Source organism: Rhopalosiphum padi, chromosome 4 (assembly GCF_020882245.1).
Source record: "Rhopalosiphum padi isolate XX-2018 chromosome 4, ASM2088224v1, whole genome shotgun sequence".
NCBI classification, from domain to species: Eukaryota; Metazoa; Arthropoda; class Insecta; order Hemiptera; family Aphididae; genus Rhopalosiphum; species Rhopalosiphum padi.
Window position 1 is genome coordinate 23001319 of NC_083600.1, and position 19735 is coordinate 23021053.

Here is a 19735-nt window from a genome sequence, read left to right on the forward strand (position 1 = left end):
TCGTGCGTACTGATTTTTTTTTGGCATTATTATTTATACAACCGTTACAAAAACAATAAAAATACACGATCATTTATATCACCTGGTCCATTGTTCAAGATCGATCTGTCGAAAAACTGGTTATCTTCTTGTCCTTTTAATGCTCTGCAATTTGCTATCACGGCAATTTCATACATTTTCGTACACATATAATTGATTTAAAATAATTTAAATATAACACATCACGATAAAGTGTAAAAGTACAGTTGATTAATAATGTTGACTAAATACTAAAAATAAAATATTAAAGTTCAATTCAATATTCATAAATCATAATGCATTAATAATAATATTAAAAACCTAATAAGTCATTATTTAACTGATAGTTTCTACTGTTTATAGAATAATGATTTATGTAGAATATGGGAGCGTATTTCAAGTATTTACAACAGTGAACAGGTATACAGTTCTAGTCTAAAATAATAATATTATTCATCAATTTATAAATTAAAATAATGTATGTGGTTTCTTGCCTTTCTTTTTACTAAAGATAATAAACCACATATATAGTATCTCATTAAATATAATAATCAATAATGGACTAATGGACAATTGAAAAATTTGCTTGTATAATATATTTTTAAAGATAAAATCCAAAGAAAACGTTTGCGATTTTTGTAAGTTTTTTGATACCTAGCCCAATTTAAGAAGTATACCAAACTACCGAGTACCAAACCATATTCAACTATTTAACGCACCGGTGCACAATAAAGAGTTTTCAGGCATACCTAGTAATAAGGTAGGTAAATATCATATAAATATACAATAATATTATATGTATATATAGTGTTCGTTACCGCGTTTTTCCGTCTTCTCATAAAGTCAATACATTACAAAGGAATTGGGAATATTATAACATAATAAATTATAATATAACCTAATCTAATCTAAACTTTATTTTATAGTATAGAATCTGTATTGTAAAATACTACGCGAAATGCAACTTAAAAATTACAATAGCGGTAAACCGAAGACATGAAATTCAGGTCAGAACTGAACCAATATACCTATATGATCGAGCCGATTAAACTGCATTACTCGGCGTTTTCGGCATTCATTGCTGCCATAAACGACATTTTCATAATTTTCGTAGCGCGTAGGATTGCCGTATACCTACACACGTTTTATACTTAATCAGATTTCGTATAACCGTTTTTATATATATGTACTTCTGTTCATTTCAACGTGCTGATATGGACTCTCATCCCGGATCCCTCGGCGTGTGATACTTTGCAGTCACATCCTGTTTCACGAATACAATATGAAACTTGGAGAAGTATATAAATATAATATATATTCTATATATAAATATAACTCTGTATACCTACTAATATTCGATATTAAAACAGATTAAACAATTTACATAAATTATGGTGTTTATTACAGGTTAATTTGTTCGTATACGCATAATATAATTTTTACTCGGTGCTTTAAAAAAGTATGTGTACTCGTTTATGAGCTGGCAAGCTGCAGTGGTTTGCAGCCGAGTATCGAGCATTATAAATTAGTATTCCGGGGTCAATAATATAACGGAAAAAATTTAAAATGTTATCTGTAATACGCCTACTATTATAAAATAAGTCACGACATTGTCGATATTAGGTGTTGAGCATAATCAATTTAAACAACTTTGAATTATTATAATTATATTACGTTTGATTTGAATACGAACAAATAAATGGTAGCGACTGGTGAATGGCGACGAAGTATCTGTGATCTGTGGTCCATGAATGAGAAATTATTATATTATGTATACTTTCACTTGGTTATAAATCACTGTTTTAAATCCATTTGTGTAGCTATAATTAATTACATTATGTACAAATCTTTAATAGAATAGTATAATATGACGTGTATTGTGTACACAACAGGCTGTTATTGCTATATTTTGTGTATTCAGATGTGTCATGTTAATTATGTGACAAATTATGTTTAAACTTATGTGCGTACTTAAAATTGCAATTAAAAAACTTAAATAAATATAAACATACATGATCTTTTGTCTTAAATGTGTTCAAATTTTATACCAATGCATAATACATAAAAATAAATACAAGTATATGTGTTTATTTGTGCGGAGATAAAATTCTATTCATTCTTCAATATTGAAAATGGCATAGTGAATCAAGAAAAGAATAATATGAGTTATCCTTATAGATGCTGATTCACAATTCCTCTAGTTCAGAAATTCAAAAATCAATTAATATTAAACTGCATTAAAATATAATAAGGACCTATAAGATTTTTTTAAATTATACGATGGTGCTTATTCTTATATGGGTGTTAAGTCTACAACGCTTATAGTATTAATAATAATAAAAATAAATATTAAAATATTTACCTTTGGTTGCAACGCGATTTATATTTATACAAAGGAATTTTTTATAACGAACAACTCATTATTTCAAAATATATTACATTTTCGAAAATATTTATTTTTTATAATTTACAATCAAAACAAAACAACATTTTTTATTCTTTTGAATGACAACATACATTTTTAATTTCATACTCTGAAGCAGAACATTTTTCGTAAGATTTTGAAAGGTACATACAAATCAAAATTTAGACGAGTAGTTTATCAGCTATAAGTATTTAAAGTTTTGTTAAGCGAGGTGGAGTGTACGGGAACCACAGAATATTAGCCTATTAGTCCACTCACCAGCTTTAAATACTTAAAACTAATAATAAACTTGTCCGAATTTCAATTTTAATGTACCGAAATACTCCGAAAAATATCTTGCTTAAGAATATAAAATTAATAATATAGGTTGTCATTTAAAAAAGTAAAAAGTTTAAAAAATTAGAACGATAAAAAATGTATTGTTTTTTGCCATAAATATTGTATGTAAGAAATATTTTTAAAAATTTTAATAGACTTTGAAATAATGAGACGTTCATAATAAAAGAATCACCTTGTATATGCACGTAGTACAGCAATACATTTACAATCTCGATAGACACTATAGCTGTGTATTCAGTGCTCAGTTAAATCGCGCGTGTATGAAAAAAATTGAATCGCGACGACAACAACGACGGCGACGACGTCGGGCAAAAACCTGTTCCTCCGGGGTAGCCCGCGGTGTGCCCTTCACGAGAACTTGAACTACCTTAACCTCATCGTGCGATCGACATAAGAACAAAACCGCACACATCCAGCGTGTATGGAGCGTCGTACTTTTTGTTTCACGCCGATAGCAATAGTATTTCGTGTACGGGGTAATGTTTTTCTTACACAAGTTTATCTACTCGAATTATTGATTGTATATGCTTTCAATATTTATTTTTACAAAATCAATTATTTCGAAACAAGCCAGGATTCAGATATTTCGTGCCCTGGAGCAGTTATTTTTCACATCAAATTTAAAATATAAATGAATAAATGCTAATTTATGTACAACAAAAATACACAAATACATACACTTGTGCACAAGTATCTACATTTATAATTATAAACACCGAATGAACTAAATTTAGCATTAAAATAATTGTATTACTAATATTCTATAATAATAGAAAAAATTATATAAATTATAATAATATGATTGCCGAATGTATAGTATAAATACTATAATAGTATTATGTCCAACGGCATATTATGTTATGCGATACTGCTGCTAATAAAATACTAATATACCTCTAATATTATTTGTTTAAAATAAATATTTTTGGTCTATTATTGTTAATAAAATGTATCATAAGGTACTTTTACATAATTTAAAATTCTACATGTTCTACCGAACTTGCGTCCGGCAGCTGGTACTCCTCTATCATCACATAATCTGGCCCTACAGTTTGACATAATATTTTAAAAACAAAATCGATCAAATATTAATTCCCGTTTCAAGCGATTGTTTAAATTTTTAGAATCATCGTGCTTTGGAAAATTCCAAGTTTAACGGCGGTTATTATTTGCATTAATAATTATTGTACATAGCGTATAATATTAATATATTATTATATACCGCGCGGAGGTCTGTTTATAGCGTGCAGGAAAACACCGCAAATTTCATGATTTACAAATAAAAAACTGTTAACGGAATAATATACGCACGCGCGTATTCATTAAAAAAAATAATATTTCGTTTCGGAGTGGGCGGAATCAGTATAGGTAAGGTTTAAAAAGAACAAAAAACGGGACCGAGAAAACTTAATCTCGTGTCAAAAACTCAGAAAACTTGAGAAAACTATCGTCAAACGCAGAAATAAGTATTTGTAGGTTTATACCATAAAATACGTTTTCAACGCGATACGGTCTATAACGGGACGACGGCGGAGGTTCGCGAACGCACCGGCGGCCCACACCGCGCTGTATTGATGTGTACCTACTCCATTTTAGACTCGTCTCGTCAGTCCGCTGAACCGGTTGTGCGCGTGTGTGTAAGTGTGTGCGAGCGCGCGCCGTGCGTCGTTTTTTTATACTTCGTCGTATTCGCCGCCGCCGACGCCGGTTATTTTATTCCGTTTGTTTTCGCAGTAATTATTATTATATTTATAATAATATTATGTTGTTGTAGTATTTTTTTTCGATATATAGGTTTTTACACCTATATTTTGTATATTCACGGATTCCACGATCGGAAAAACGATACGAAATGTTGTAGAAACACCGTCGTCGCCGGATGTTCACCCCAAGTAAAACAACAATATAATATATCATTTTGGAGGTGATTTTCATGAGCTTTTCAGTCTCCACCATCGCCGCGAACCCTTGCTAGTTATAAATGCAGTGTCGCCGTTCATCCGACTGTACGTCCTTGGAGGGGGGGACTATTTGATATTATATATACATATTATAATTTGTAATATATCTTGAAATTGTTTACCTTAGGGTTCCACAATGTTTATATATTTGAATATTATTATTATTACATTTTACGATAATACCAAAATACTGCAATAATTATCAATTGAAATTTGAAATACCATCATATAATATGTCGTAATAAATTAACAATAGATAAGGTAAAGGATTAAGGTATATCCTTAATAACATCAACAAGTTTCCGACCAGAGATTCCTACCAAGGTAGCATGATTCTAATTCACGTTGTCTTTGTCGAATCTACTCGTAGTGCGCGGCAGCAAGTCGTCTATCGTTATTACTCATTATAATACATTTATATACACATAATTATTGTTTCATTTATGGTCCGAGCGAGTAACGATCGCATCGATCAGAGTCTGCGGTGGGTACCTATATATATGTATCATTTATTCACATATTCACCGGACAGAACGCACAGTGAAATTTGGGTTGAGGTCGAATATTATTATATGTGCGTTCGAGTCGAAAAAGCGCGGTTGACGGATTCTGCTGATCTCGCGCGAGCGTACTTAATTCAAGGAGACGCGCCAAAAGTCCATTACAATAATAAAATATTTTTTAGTCCAAAGGTCATCGTTAAATTTGTATGAATATGTATGTTTAAGTGAATGCCTATATTAAATTGTCGCTATAACTGTAATAATTCGTCGATCGACTGCACTTTCACAACACAAGAGTTCGTATTTAGAAAATAAATATGCGATTTTTTTCGTTTACCCCGAAAAAAAATGTAACTACAATAATTAGTTATAACCGAATTTTCTCTTTGAGACATCACACGTCTGTGGTGAAAATATACACACTTTCTCTTGGTGGAAAATGATCAAGTTTATATGACTAGGTACCCGTCATTTTATCTACACTGTTTGTTCTCTACATCACATCACGATTCACGATCATGCTTATTTCTTTGCGTACGTATAAATATTAAGTGTATTGTAATTAATACTAATAATTAGTGTTAAAAAAAACATTTTTTGTTTCTAAATTAATCCTTTGACATAAAGACACACACGCGCTCATATAAAATAAATATAGTATATATTATACACGTCGTTAAAAATCGAAAAAATGTAAACATTAATATACCTATTAAACACCCACTAAACATTATTATTATTTCAAATTTAATTAACTTCACGCTTTATAACGAACGTTTATAGCCGTTTTTGTCATGTCATCGATGACGCGAATTAGTATTCTAAAGAAGTGGTCGCAAAAAAAAAATAATAACATCGAGACAAAATATAATAATAAGTATACCCACGGGATGTTCTCTGCACAGGCATTGTTATCACCACACTTTGAGTTAGGAATTTTAACGCCCCGCAAAGTATTCACCACGCTATATATATATATATATGAAACACAATAGGATAAATAATGCGTGATCTGAATGCAAGTACAATGCTTTAAACACACAACGGGCCACGTGAGATACCAAATCGTGCGATGATTTGAATACAAAAAAAATCTAAAATAATATACGAAAATCCCATTAGTCATTTCCTATGATAACTTGCAGTGAACGCAAATGTATATTACTATAATATATGTGACATACGCGTTACTTAAATTACATACATATAAATATATAAACTATAAAACTACGTCAACAAATGATCAAATCTTGGATACAAGAGCATTACCGAAAAGTTATGACGACCTCTGAAGTCAAACCGTAGTAGACACAATATAAATCATAATAATAATGTCGTTATTACGCATTTATTATTTCTGGTATTATATTCTTCATTTCATTGTAAAACATTATCGTTTTGTTTTTCTCAATCATATTTCAAAAAAAAACTGTAGGCGATATAGTGATATATAATAGGTAAATATATATATATATATATTATACGCATCACATACGTATTTTATGTGTTATACATAAAACATAATATACGTAATTAAAGAACTATATTATATTATCATTCAATGGCATTCAATGAGGTTTTAACAACGAAATGACACATGCAAGACCCCTCCCTCATAAACACTGCTATTAAATAATATTATACTTTATTATCGTTTATATCATATGTCATGTTCTAAGTTACCTATGATATATTTTTTATAAGTATATATATGGACCTATCACTCATCTACTAGTAAAATATGTTTTGTTTGTATTAATTATATACAATATCATATGACTCATATATACGTTTCTTTTAATTACCGTCCGTTTTAAAGTCGCAAACGTCCGCACTCGGGGGTATAACCTAATATTAATATCATTAAAACGTCTTGCGGCGCTACGATATACGTTGGATATCAGGATATTATATTGTTCAGTACGCATATATCATACGTAGCGCTGTCGCCGTGAAATTAGCTATAATCCTACGGTAGGTACGCTATATTTCGACGTGCAGGTGCATATATTATAATAGTAACGCGACCACTATAATACTGTATGGGAAGCTCCGCGTGGTCGGTATCGAGTAGCCATCGCCGCCGTCGGTAGATTTCCCGTTCGCGTGCTACTGCAGCTAGGGAAACTGCTCGGTGAAACTCGACACCGGCTGCAGCTGGGTCGTGTCGAATCGCGCTGGCGATAAACGATTGCGCGCGACGAAATCGCTATAATATATTATTTTCTTCTGCAGCTGCGGTTATTATCGAACAACGAAATTCGTCCGTCCTCCGAGTTATTATTTTTTTTTTCGCTATATATTTTTCGCGTCAAATTATCTCTCGGACCTCGTACTATATTATCTGGGTCGCAGCGGTAAGTTAATGGTCGCGTACGGCAATAATAATAATAATAATCTCATATTATTATAACGTCGTCCGTGCGGCGTGTGCGTGCCGCAGTATAACTCGGGGAAACGACAATAAAAAAAACGTACCTATATAATAATATATGTATGTATAATAATATGTACACAAAGAAACGATCAGTTTTTTTCCTTTCATTGTTGTCGTCCCACTCCCCCTCCCCGCGGGGTAATAAACATTTGCTTATTATATATACGTACAACTGGCGTATTATATCCGATTGTACCTATGTACGCGAGTCCGGAGAATTAGACTCATCGCGTGCGTTTAAAAAGCACGGCGGGAGAAAAAATAAAAAACGACTTTTTTAAAATTAAACAAACAGCGATAACGAGACCAGGAACTTCGTGACCGGTCCCTTATTAGGTCAATCGCGGCGAGACCCGAACGGAGAAAAGAGAGACCGGACGACGGACTAGCGACGGTGGAGATTGAAAACCGCGCGCGATTCGCCTACCAGACGCGTCGCGAGATTATTATATTATTATTATTATTATTATTATTATTGTTGTTGTTGTTGTATAAGGTTCAGTGTCGACCCGTACTCCGTCGCGAGTACACCCGCGTCGTGTCAACACACACACACACACACACGTGTAATAATAATATAATGTGACAACAATTTTTTAATATTGTTTATGTTTTCCGTGCGTAACATAATATAGATTATAATATTATATTTATTGAACACGTGTGTGTGCAGTCGAATCGGCTTTCCGCGCGGTATATGCACGCTACGATCACGGCAAATAACTGGCTGCGGCGTAAGAAAATAAAATTCTCGAGTTTCCGCGTTTTGACAACTCTGCTGCACAGTGGACGTCCTTGGCGAAAAAAAAACAACAATTTTATTCGCTATAATATATATAGCGACTTATCCGCCGCGGCGGTTGCTCGCGTAACTCGTTCCCTTGATCCTGAAAAAAACTGGACGCGCCACGCCACCGCCGTGTGTTCATTAGTGCTACGACCATGTTCGGACGACGACGACGACGATCGATTTTGTGTTGACCGAGAACTTTTCGGCGTACGCGGAGATTTAAGTGTTTTAATGACGTGTTAATCGCGACCGTACTTAAATGCCGCGTTTCGAAGTTGTCACCAATCGGTATGGAAGCATTATCGACGTACGAGAATGTGCCGACGAGTGAGTGATAATAATATATTATACCTATCTAAACGTAATTATTAAGTTTAATTGTGTACAGATAAAATTTTGTCAAATCAATTGAAAATGACACAGTTTTATTATATATATATATATATATATATAATGTACCGCGAGAATATATAGTAAAAATATTTTATAAATTGTGTGTGTGTTCTTAACAAATTAAAAAAAATCATTATCAATAGAATATATAACAATTACCGAGTCGTTAAAATTTGGCCTCTACGGTTCTGTATATGAACGAACAAAACAATATCCATACAAATATTGTCATAGTGATTTATGTTTTGTTTAAAAAAGCCTCTTCCGTTTTTACATATTTTACTGGTTGAATTCTTCACGCCCCGCGAATATAATAATTATATAGCGTTTAGTACTTATTGTTCCTTTTTCTATTTTACTCCGAGAATCGAGGGCTTAATTTTTATTTCTCTGCCGTACGATTAGACGTGAGAATATTTCGTTTTATTCTATAATTCGCACGATCTAACCTCATTCACATTGTTCATAAATGATGGCCTAATTGCCGACGTTTCGACAGTATCCATAAGAAATCTAAAATATTATTCTCTATACGTGTAATAATACACATATTATTACATTCAATTATCTTAAATTGCACCGAGCTATCGTTGCATCTTTTGAAAAAAGAATGTTTGTCTTAATCAATACCTAAATAGTTAGATGCTATTAATTATTTTCATTATGAACTGTTTTTAAAATTGTTTAACATTTATCAGGAAGAAAAAAAAATTATGTAAAATTTTTACTTGAACTTGTAAATTGTTACATAGAAGTTCCGAACCTCGAAAACTAGGTCAAAATATATTACTTTTTTTATATATTTTTTCTTAATCAATTAATTATGCTGTAGCTTGTCCCATTAATAAGATGATTTCATTATTTATGAAACAAATATGTAAAATATTGAATCCTTTAATATTCATATGAATATAATTTTTAAATTTGTATTAATGTTATTAAATGTAATGTAATTGAATCCAATAATATGATCTGCATATTGAAATATAAAATATAAATAAATAAAATTATATTCATATATAATTACTTAACCAAGTACTTGATAGTTGATGGTAAAACATATAAATATATAGTTATATGTATATAATAGTGTTTTCTTTCGTCTGGTGACATACCTATTTTTTATTAAGCAAAAAATTGCTTGCTACCAGACTGCGGCGTTACACGTGGTATTCATATTATAAGCGTATTATTTGCAGAATTATAAGTATATACTATACCTATACGTTCTTTTAATTTCAATATAGGTACCTACTCACTTTGTGCGGTATAAATTGTAATAGCCTTATCAGTCTAATATTAATCATTAGATACGGCAGATACAAAGTACATGTATATTTATTATTATCATAATAATCAGCAGTGGTCAGTTCTCAATGATTGTGACAAGTGTTGCTGCCGTGTAGGTATACTGTAATTCATTTTAATATCGGTTGGTATAGACTCTATAAACGTCACTAGGTAATATTTTAAAATTGTAAAGTGCTGCACAACGGAAATAGAATAATTTTAATACTAAATATTAGTGACTGGGATTATATAAATTTTAAGCATTACACATAAGCCGATGTTTGTTACAGCTGCCGTTGTGTAGAAATAATATTATATATATATATAAATATGTGCATAGACATTATTGGCATTAATATAGTCGGTATTTAATATTTTATTATTAGGGCCCGGATTTAAATGCACTTAAAACCATACAGATATGCTCTAAAAAATAGCCAAAAATGCCCTTAAAAAATGCATTTTACCACAAAAATGACCTTAAAAATGCACTTAAAAAATACAATTTACCACAAAAATGACCTTAAAAATGCCATATATATTTTTTTATACAAATTGTAATTTATAAATGACATAATAATTATTTTATTAAAAAAAAACTGAAAATTTGAAATATTGACTGATATGATGTTGACACGCATGTTTTGGCCGTTTTAGGGGAAATATTATTCATTCTAAACATACCAAAATATACACTTAAGATTATGTTAAATTCTACGTTAAGCTATTTTACCTATAAAATGTTCAGCATTGCATTGAACAATAATATATTGTTTAATATTTTCAAACACCAACGATCTTCTGTTGTCCGAAAGAATATTTTTATATGTTGAAAAACTTCGTTCGACGTCCACTGATGTTATAGGAGCATATTTAAAATGACAAATGTCATCTGGTGTTAATTCTCCTGGTATGTTTTTTAGAGCGGTTTCGTTACCTTCTAAAATACTTGAAATCGTTTCCATTACAGTATAACCATTATTTTTATTTAAAACAACTTCTAATTTTTTTTTTATTGCTTCTCCATAACTGCTTGTATTATTTAAAATACAAGTTTTGGCATTATTTACGATACCAATTGCCTCAACTAGAAGTATATCTGATGCTTCAAGGCGTGTTATACAGCTTGGTATATTTCCATAGTTGGATTTTATGAATATCAAGTTAGCTTCAATTTCTTTGTCTGCCATTAAATGTTGCGCTTTTTTGATAGCTATGGCATCGTTTTCTTCAAATCCATCAATAACTGTTTTAATAAATTGAAAATATTCACAGTAGTATACCGACGCTTCTAACCAAGTACCCCAACGTGTCAGTATTGGTTGAGGTGGTAAAGGAATAGTTGGGCCCATACATTTAAACTTTAGAACTCTAGAAGGTGCTTTTAAAAAAATTTTCTTTACATTTGATATCAATGCATCCACTTTAGGAAAATGCTCTCGCACTTCTTCAGCTACCCTGTGTAGACCGTGTGCGAGGCATGTGACGTGTTCCATTTTTGAGTACAGAGCTTTTATATTTTTACCAGCTTTAACCATGTATGGAGCTGCGTCGCTGACAAACAATAAAACATTATCGTATTTTACTCCATTTTGAATTACCTATATTTAGATTATTAAGTTGTATCCATAGAGTAAAGAATATTGTATCAGAGATTTAATACTGCTAGTATATTTAATCTTTGGCAGTAAAATGTATAAATACTATATGTCTATATATTATACTTGTATATTATACAAATATGCATTAAAAACGAAAAAATGACCGAAAAAAGCTAAAATATGTTCTAAAAATGAAAAAATATTGAAATATGCAAAAAAAAGCAAAAAAATGCAAAATAAAAATTTCACCTTTGAAGTCTCTGTTACATGAATCAAATTATAAACTTGGAAAGCATTGTCTAGGATTAATCAAAAAATGATGCATTTTGCATTGGAATCCGGGCCCTATTTATTATACATTTTATTATGTATGGATAATATAGCGGTGGACAGTGATCAGTTGAGGAACCGAACACTCGATTGCGCGTAATGTCGTAAATTCAATTATGTTAAATAATTTGTTGATAATGATTCAATGTAATGTTATATTTATACCGACCGTGACGATTAGAGCTTTTTGTTTATAATATTATAACATTTGGGATTGGTATAAGTAAATATAAATATTATAATTATTGCTTTGTGCTTACGTAAGACGTAACTGCAGTATACGATTATTATTTATTATTCATAATAGTTATTATGATTTTAACGGTCGCGGCGCCGCAGAAGCGGAAAAATAAAACCGTTTCGCGACAGTTGATTCCACAACGCGAAACGTTCGTCTCTCCCGCTGATCGTTTTCCGCGTGCCTATATATCTATATATAATATACGCGTGTAGGCTGCTCACGAGGTTATTCGCACGAAATCGCGTGCGTAGGAATGCAATGGTTTTTCGTCCGAGAACAAAAGCGACGGTTCGGGTTATATATTATTTTTTTTCGCAGACTATTTTTTTCACAACTATATTATATGGGTATTATACGTATGTACAATGTACGCGTATTATACACAAACTCAGCAAGCACAAGTTGAATCTAACAGGTGCATTATAGTGTACCTACGTTATAATATATATATATTATTATTATACGATAAAATAATGTATACGAATTTGTCGAACAGAAATTCAACCGGTTCGCGTGTACATAGCACACATCCTAATGGTTTATATAGATTATCATATTTATTATTTAATATTATAATATTTGCTTATGTACAAGTATATAATATATAAAGATATATTATGGTAACCGGTCTTGCACAGAAATTTATTTGAAAATCATAAAATAGCACACAGTTGTGCAAAAATAATTAATTTAATGTATTGTATATTATTATAAAGTTTTACAAATTTCAGGGTCGGCAACTTATACATAATATTATATAGTATACTTTATCTATATGCCTACAAAATGCGAATCATAAAGGTTAGAAAATAAATCATTGTTCAATCAATACCTACGTTGGATGAATAATACGAATATTCAACATATTGTTTGTGTCACGCTGTTTTTTATTTTCGCATTCATATAATATGTAAAATGTAAATCATTAAGTTATTGATCTTTTATATGGCGGTCTAGTTATATATTTTCTCAGAACAAAGCAAGTCTCCAGGGGTGTGTTCCATACGTATAGTACATTATCATGTGTGTATTGTGTAGGTATATGTAATTTCGTCCCACGTTTGGTTCGTTTAAAATTAAATTATGTATTATATAAAAAAATGTTTTGTCACTATTTTACATTACTACGAAACCCGTCTTAAACGTTGAACAAAAAAATACGTAAAATTCTATTTGAGATTTAATTACTATAGTACTTATTTAATGTAAGATATACAAATTATTATATTTATTGTATCTTATAATTATTAGGATGGTCCTATTATGTATAGAAGTAGAAATTATTAATTATATTATTATTATATTGGGTATTATAATATTGTTATAGCCGCATATTATAATATTTACTGTTTTCTTCATATCTTTATTATTGTAATTCCCTATTTATGATATTTTCTATGAATAAAAATGGTTCTTAGAAATAAATATGAGTACCGAATTAATGGTATTGAAATTAGATATTATTTAGTTGCGTGTTGGTGAACTATTTAAGTATAATTAATAACTATTACTATGATCACAATTATAATTTTTTTCGTCATACGACGGTCGTCCTTGATATTCGTTTGACTTATTCGCCGCGAACAACGTGCGTCGATTCGCATACGAATAAATTCGTGCACGAATTATAATCTATAAAAATATAAATAATAACAATAATAATATTCAAACTTTCATATTTTTTTTTTCAGAGCGTACGAGATGTCGCAGGAGTCTCAAAGTCCATTAGGCCAATGGAGCAACAAATACAGTTCCGTGTTGGCCACGCTTGGCTGTACTTTGGGAGCCTTCAACATCAGTCGGTTCGCCATACTCGCAGTACAATTTGGAGGTTAGTGATATACTGATATGTTTACGTATACTATTTATTACGATCATTATCGAATTTCACCGTGGCATTACTCGTATATTATATATGATATCGCGAATATATTGTATAAAATCTTGTTGGTAGCGGCAATATTATAAAACTATTATACAGTGTGATTCAACAAGCATACTCATATTTTTCTTCAATAATGCAGTTATTCAAAATTTAATTTTTGAAAATTTTTAATGACCATTTTATTTTAAAATTCTTGAAATTTTTTTGAAATACTTGAGGAGTTTAAAAATGAGTTTACTGTATCAACATTAATAATTTATAAAAATGATCTAATATAACATCTACTTTTTATTTTTCTAAAACCATTTTTAAGAACTTTTATCCTTATAGTTAAAACATTTTAATAACTAAGAAACTACTTGTTACAATATTAATTAGGTCCATATTCATTTTCAAAAATACCATTTCTTAAATAATTATTCAACTATAATTCATTATAATATAAAAAGGATTTATATTTATTAAAAAGACGTTTATATTACCTTAGAATACTCCGTAATTAGTACAAAAAAAATTAAGAATTTGTAAAAGGATCTTAAAAATCAGGATTTGAATAAATTATTATTTAATGAAAATATGTAATAAATGAATCCGTGCTTGATGAATCACCCTGTATAGTGTCGAAGCCCTCCAGGTGTGTTAACCGTCACTATGTGGTCCTTGAAAACTAATGAGACAATTATTATTAGCAACGTTATAAGATATTAAGATGTATATAGAATAACGCATAAAAATATTACATATATAATATATACAACTTGATCCATGGGGTCTATAACACAATTTTGGTGTTTTAAAAATAAAAAAAAGCAATCATACAAAGTTTGATGTAATTATTATAGATACATCACTAAGTTTTTGCAAAAAAATCTAATTTCTTCATTTTCAATTTCACAATATTAAAGCAGAGTTATTTTCTTAAAATATACAAATATCGAATATCGAGTAAGAATTTTTTTTTAATAATTGATAAGCACTATAGATATATTATGAATGATGAATAATGGCCCTTTAGCTCTTATTCCGCAAAAAATGTTGACCACTAATTCGGATGCTAACGAGTTGTATCCCAAATATGCTGAATCGTGTCACTATAGGTTTTTTACAGGTTACACAAATTGTGTCTCTTAGTCTTTCGAGATACACATAAATTTGGTCTAACTAATATAAATAAAAATTAAAGACAACTACATAAATAATTTTAATAATATTACATATCAGGCAAAAATGTAAATAAAACAATTTTTATAAATTCACATTGAGAAATTTGTCTACTACAGTATTAAAGGTATAGTATTAGTTCGTATAAAGTTCGTCTAATTAATATAAATAAAAAGTAAAAATAATTACATCATAATTCATTTTAATAATATATCATATTAAACAAAAATTTAAATGATACTGTTTTTAAACATTTTATACATATTTTATGCTTGTGTAAAATATTGTTTTGAATTTATTAGCACACAACATGTGTAAAACTTCATAAAACAGTTGAGACACAATTCGTGTTCCTCACTTGTATCATGGGAACACAACTCGTTTACGAGAAATTTCGTTGGGACATAACTCATTAACTGAGCTAATTCCTGGTTTTAATTTTTAATGGTTTTAGGTATCTGGTATATGTACCTAATTTTAAAAATCACTAAATTATAATTAAGTTTTTACAATAAAATTCCTGATAAATACTTCAAACTAGATTATAAAATTATTTTTATTTTTATAAAATATAGATTGATTTTTCACACATTTTTTTCCTTTGCCTTTACAGCCAACTTTATACTACAGTTCCTAGTGTTATCGTTGCTAGTCGGCATACCTCTGTTTACGTTTCATAGTTCGCTCGGTCAACTACTAGGCGCCGGGGTCATGGACATGTGGAGGATATCACCAATATTCAAGGTAAGTCCGTTTTATCCACGCAACGGGACAGCTTGTGCAATAATAATATGATATTATGCACCTGAGGCGAGCGGATTTCCGTAAAACGACAAACGTTTTCTCCACGGCCGCTATTATTTTATACATATACGCGAGTCTAAAACATACCGACGCCGATGCCGCCGCCGTAGTGCACGATGTGTTATTACTTATTATAATATTCTATTATTTACGGAAATTTTATATTATGTATCTGATTACAGGGGATCGGCATCGCACTGCTCCTGGCCCAAGCGTTCATCGGCACATACACAGTGATTGGCATCTCGTGGATGTTCACATATTTCCGTGATTCGTTCATCACGAAACAGGACGTTTACCGTTGGGCAGAACCTATCGACGAGTACAAAGAAGGTATATATTATGAACGAATTTATTCTACCCATATATAATAAATAGTTATCGCACTAAATTATTATTATTATTATTATATCGCGTGTCATTGTAGTTATATTATATATATTATTATTATTATTATAACGCATAACGGTAACTTAAAAATAATCGTTTTGTATAATAAGTAATATTACATTGTTGTAGACGGTATGCCCTGGACTTTATCTTCAAATGTCAGTTATAATATCGAAGAGACAGTACCCGGTTACTTTAACGGCATAGTTCTACAGAGAAAGTACGTGGAAAAACTCGAGATGAACGAAAACTCGTTGAAATTGCCTATAGTTATCAACCTGACGATCATATGGACAATCGTGTTCATATGCTTAAGTAAAGGTAATCATATCGGGTTTCGTATAATTTTTGTGAAATTATTTTTAAAAAATACCGTTTTTAATTTGTACAGGTCTGAAGTCTTACAGTAAGGTGATGTGTATATTCTCATTGGTACCGGTTTTCGGTATGTTTATGTTGTGCACGAAAATGTTGGGTTTAGCGCCAATGATCGGGTTCCAACATCACGATATTTTTCCGGAAACGGATTGGAGCGAATTTTTTCTCAACACCAAGGTAACATCACATAAAGAGATCTTTTTTTTTGTTGCAAACTCGAATTTCAGGAAATACAAGAAATGTATTACTTGTTTTTTTTTTTAATTAAATTTTAAAAACGCACTATTTTATATTTACTCACGATTATCATAAATATTTACTGCTGATCCTGAACGGGCTGAATGTTAGACAAAAGAAACAGACAATCCCTTTTTTTCTATAATCGTCTACAGTTTTTTTGTCTCATATACTTAAACTATTATGATGTTATTGTATAATATATTATGGCGTTACGCGTGTTATAACTTCGTTCTAGTTTTTATTTTTTTACTTTACATCTTGTCGTAACAATTGCAAAAAACTGAAATTTGTGACGACTTCAATTATTATAATATACCTAAATATACTTAATATGGTCAAACGGCACCAACGAACCATATACACCTGTCAACGTAACAACTTAGTATTTATAATCGCCTCTAGTTATTGTGAAATTATATGTTTATAGAATACAAATACATAATCGTATATTATACGGTTATTATTATAATTATATTGTTATCTCTGCACACCGTCATCGTCATCATCGCATCACACATTTACCGTTATTTCGACATTTCAGAGTTGGGTGGCGGCGTTCACCGAGACTTTTCTTACGTGGGGCATACTCGGCGCGTGCACAATGCAAATCACTTCGCACAATCGACCTAAACATTTGCTACACAGAGACGCTTCGTTAGTGATCATCCTAACAATAGCCGTACTCGTATTGGCAGCGTTTTTAGCCAACACGTGCGTACATCTCCTCGAAGCCCACGGATACATGTACCTGCCCAGTTCTTTCGGTAAGTCCATAGTCTCTCTCTCTCTCTCTCTCTCTCTACAGTGTAGAGTCTACACCCTGCCTCTTCTTATTCAGCCTGAATATTCCTTGGCCGCGGGGAATATTTCACGCGTAACTGAGTAAGTATACATAATATTATACAACTAGTATACATATTATACTACATTGAACCCGACCAAACACATATATACGCATATGCTTCGTAGCTGATCTCACGACGTCGACCGTTATCGTTGTACACTTGTTTCAGAACGGATGAGTTCCTATACGTTTCTGTTCAAGCAGAATTCTGCTCAGGCCCGCAAACACCTGACGCCCGTGCGGTGGATGCAGCACAGCAGTCTGTTTATGGGCGAAAGGACGATGAAGAACAACGTGCCGGGTATGCCGCAGGAGAGCGGATACCAGGCCATGCGCTTGGCGACTGAACTGTTTCCCGCCACGTTCGCCATGATCGGCGCAAAGAATATCTCGCCGTTCTGGTCCGTCCTGTTCTATTTCGTGCTCATCATGTTCGGCATCGGACAGCAAGTACGTTTTCAAACACAAACGTGTACAACATCAGAACTTAAATGACGCGTCATTAGAAGTATATATTAATCGTAATATCCTTTTTTTCGTTCGTTGAATCGTTACAGATTGCTATATGGCACTGCGTCGTCAGCGGAATCATATCTCTGCATCCGTTCAAGCTGAGGAAATGGCGTACGACGATCACGTTTCTGACGTGTGCGGCCGCCTTTTCGATCGGTTTATTTATGGCGACTGAAGTGAGTGAAATACAACTATCAAAAAAAATTATTTCATACCCAAACAGAACTACGCATAATATTATTATAATCCGAATAACACGCTATATATACTCACACGCGTAAGCGTACATAACGTCTGACTCGAAATTTTACGCGATCATAATCTGAAAATATTTTTAATTCGTTATAATTTTTTTAGCTGGGAATTTTCATCGTGTATCTAATGGACTACTGTGTCGGATGCGGTTGGTGGATAATGATACTGTATTTGCTAGAAATCGGAGCATTGTTCATGGTGCGCGGTCGTCCATACAGCGGAGAGACGGTAGTGGCAACGCTGTTTTCGCAGGCCAACCATCACCTGCAGGTGTGGATGGCGCCGATGCTGTCGTTCGATTGGAACATCGTCGTGCCGGTGGCTCTGATCGTAAGCGTCGTCGAACATTATAATATACTATATTATTTTATAAAAATGTGCTGTTATTGAACGGTGTTCAGTCATATTATATAATATTAAAATGACGATATTTTCTCCCTCACAGCTGCTCAGCACATCCGTGTTCAAAAACGGTGGATATCGGTGGTTGTACAACTGGAAAGGTGTTTCTCAATCGACTTACTGGTCGACGTCCAGCCGCGAGTTTGGCTGTTTGCTGCAGATCGTACCGCTACTGATCGTCCCATTTGCTGGAATCGTACAGACTTGCCGGTACCTGGCTACTGGACCACCAGACTTGTTCGATGTAAGTGCATATATTCATTAATATTATTACCACAACGGGGTCCAGCCGTGCACATATTTCAATGGTATAACTGAGATTTTTAAAAATGAGGGGGGGTAATAATAGTTAAACATACATTATCTATATAATTGGATGTACTCATATTTATTATATTAATATTATCTTGCTAGTATACGTTTATAAATGCTTATAACACATATAACAGAATACACGGTTAAAAAAAATTATAAAAACAACCATCACCATGTATTTATTCATACATGATTTAGATCGTGATTCGCGATAGTGCGT

At 31.9% G+C, this 19735-nt stretch overlaps 1 protein-coding gene across 2 annotated transcripts in view; it reads left to right on the forward strand.

The window, feature by feature from the left end:
* The window catches only part of LOC132928387 (sodium-dependent transporter bedraggled), an 81049-nt gene that overhangs the window by 59508 nt on the left and 1806 nt on the right, over positions 1 to 19735 (forward strand). Inside the window, exons 1-12 of one of the 2 annotated variants that reach the window (XM_060993012.1) lie at positions 4342 to 4515; positions 4577 to 4674; positions 14020 to 14159; positions 15988 to 16118; positions 16361 to 16511; positions 16698 to 16889; positions 16960 to 17123; positions 17728 to 17950; positions 18200 to 18480; positions 18588 to 18719; positions 18901 to 19128; positions 19244 to 19444. In XM_060993012.1, coding sequence (XP_060848995.1) covers positions 4357 to 4515; positions 4577 to 4674; positions 14020 to 14159; positions 15988 to 16118; positions 16361 to 16511; positions 16698 to 16889; positions 16960 to 17123; positions 17728 to 17950; positions 18200 to 18480; positions 18588 to 18719; positions 18901 to 19128; positions 19244 to 19444 — 2100 coding nt within the window. In that variant the 5' untranslated portion in view covers positions 4342 to 4356. Of the gene's footprint in view, positions 1 to 4341; positions 4516 to 4576; positions 4675 to 14019; positions 14160 to 15987; positions 16119 to 16360; positions 16512 to 16697; positions 16890 to 16959; positions 17124 to 17727; positions 17951 to 18199; positions 18481 to 18587; positions 18720 to 18900; positions 19129 to 19243; positions 19445 to 19735 lie in introns of those variants that run through there. The other variant, XM_060993011.1, reaches the window with a different exon arrangement.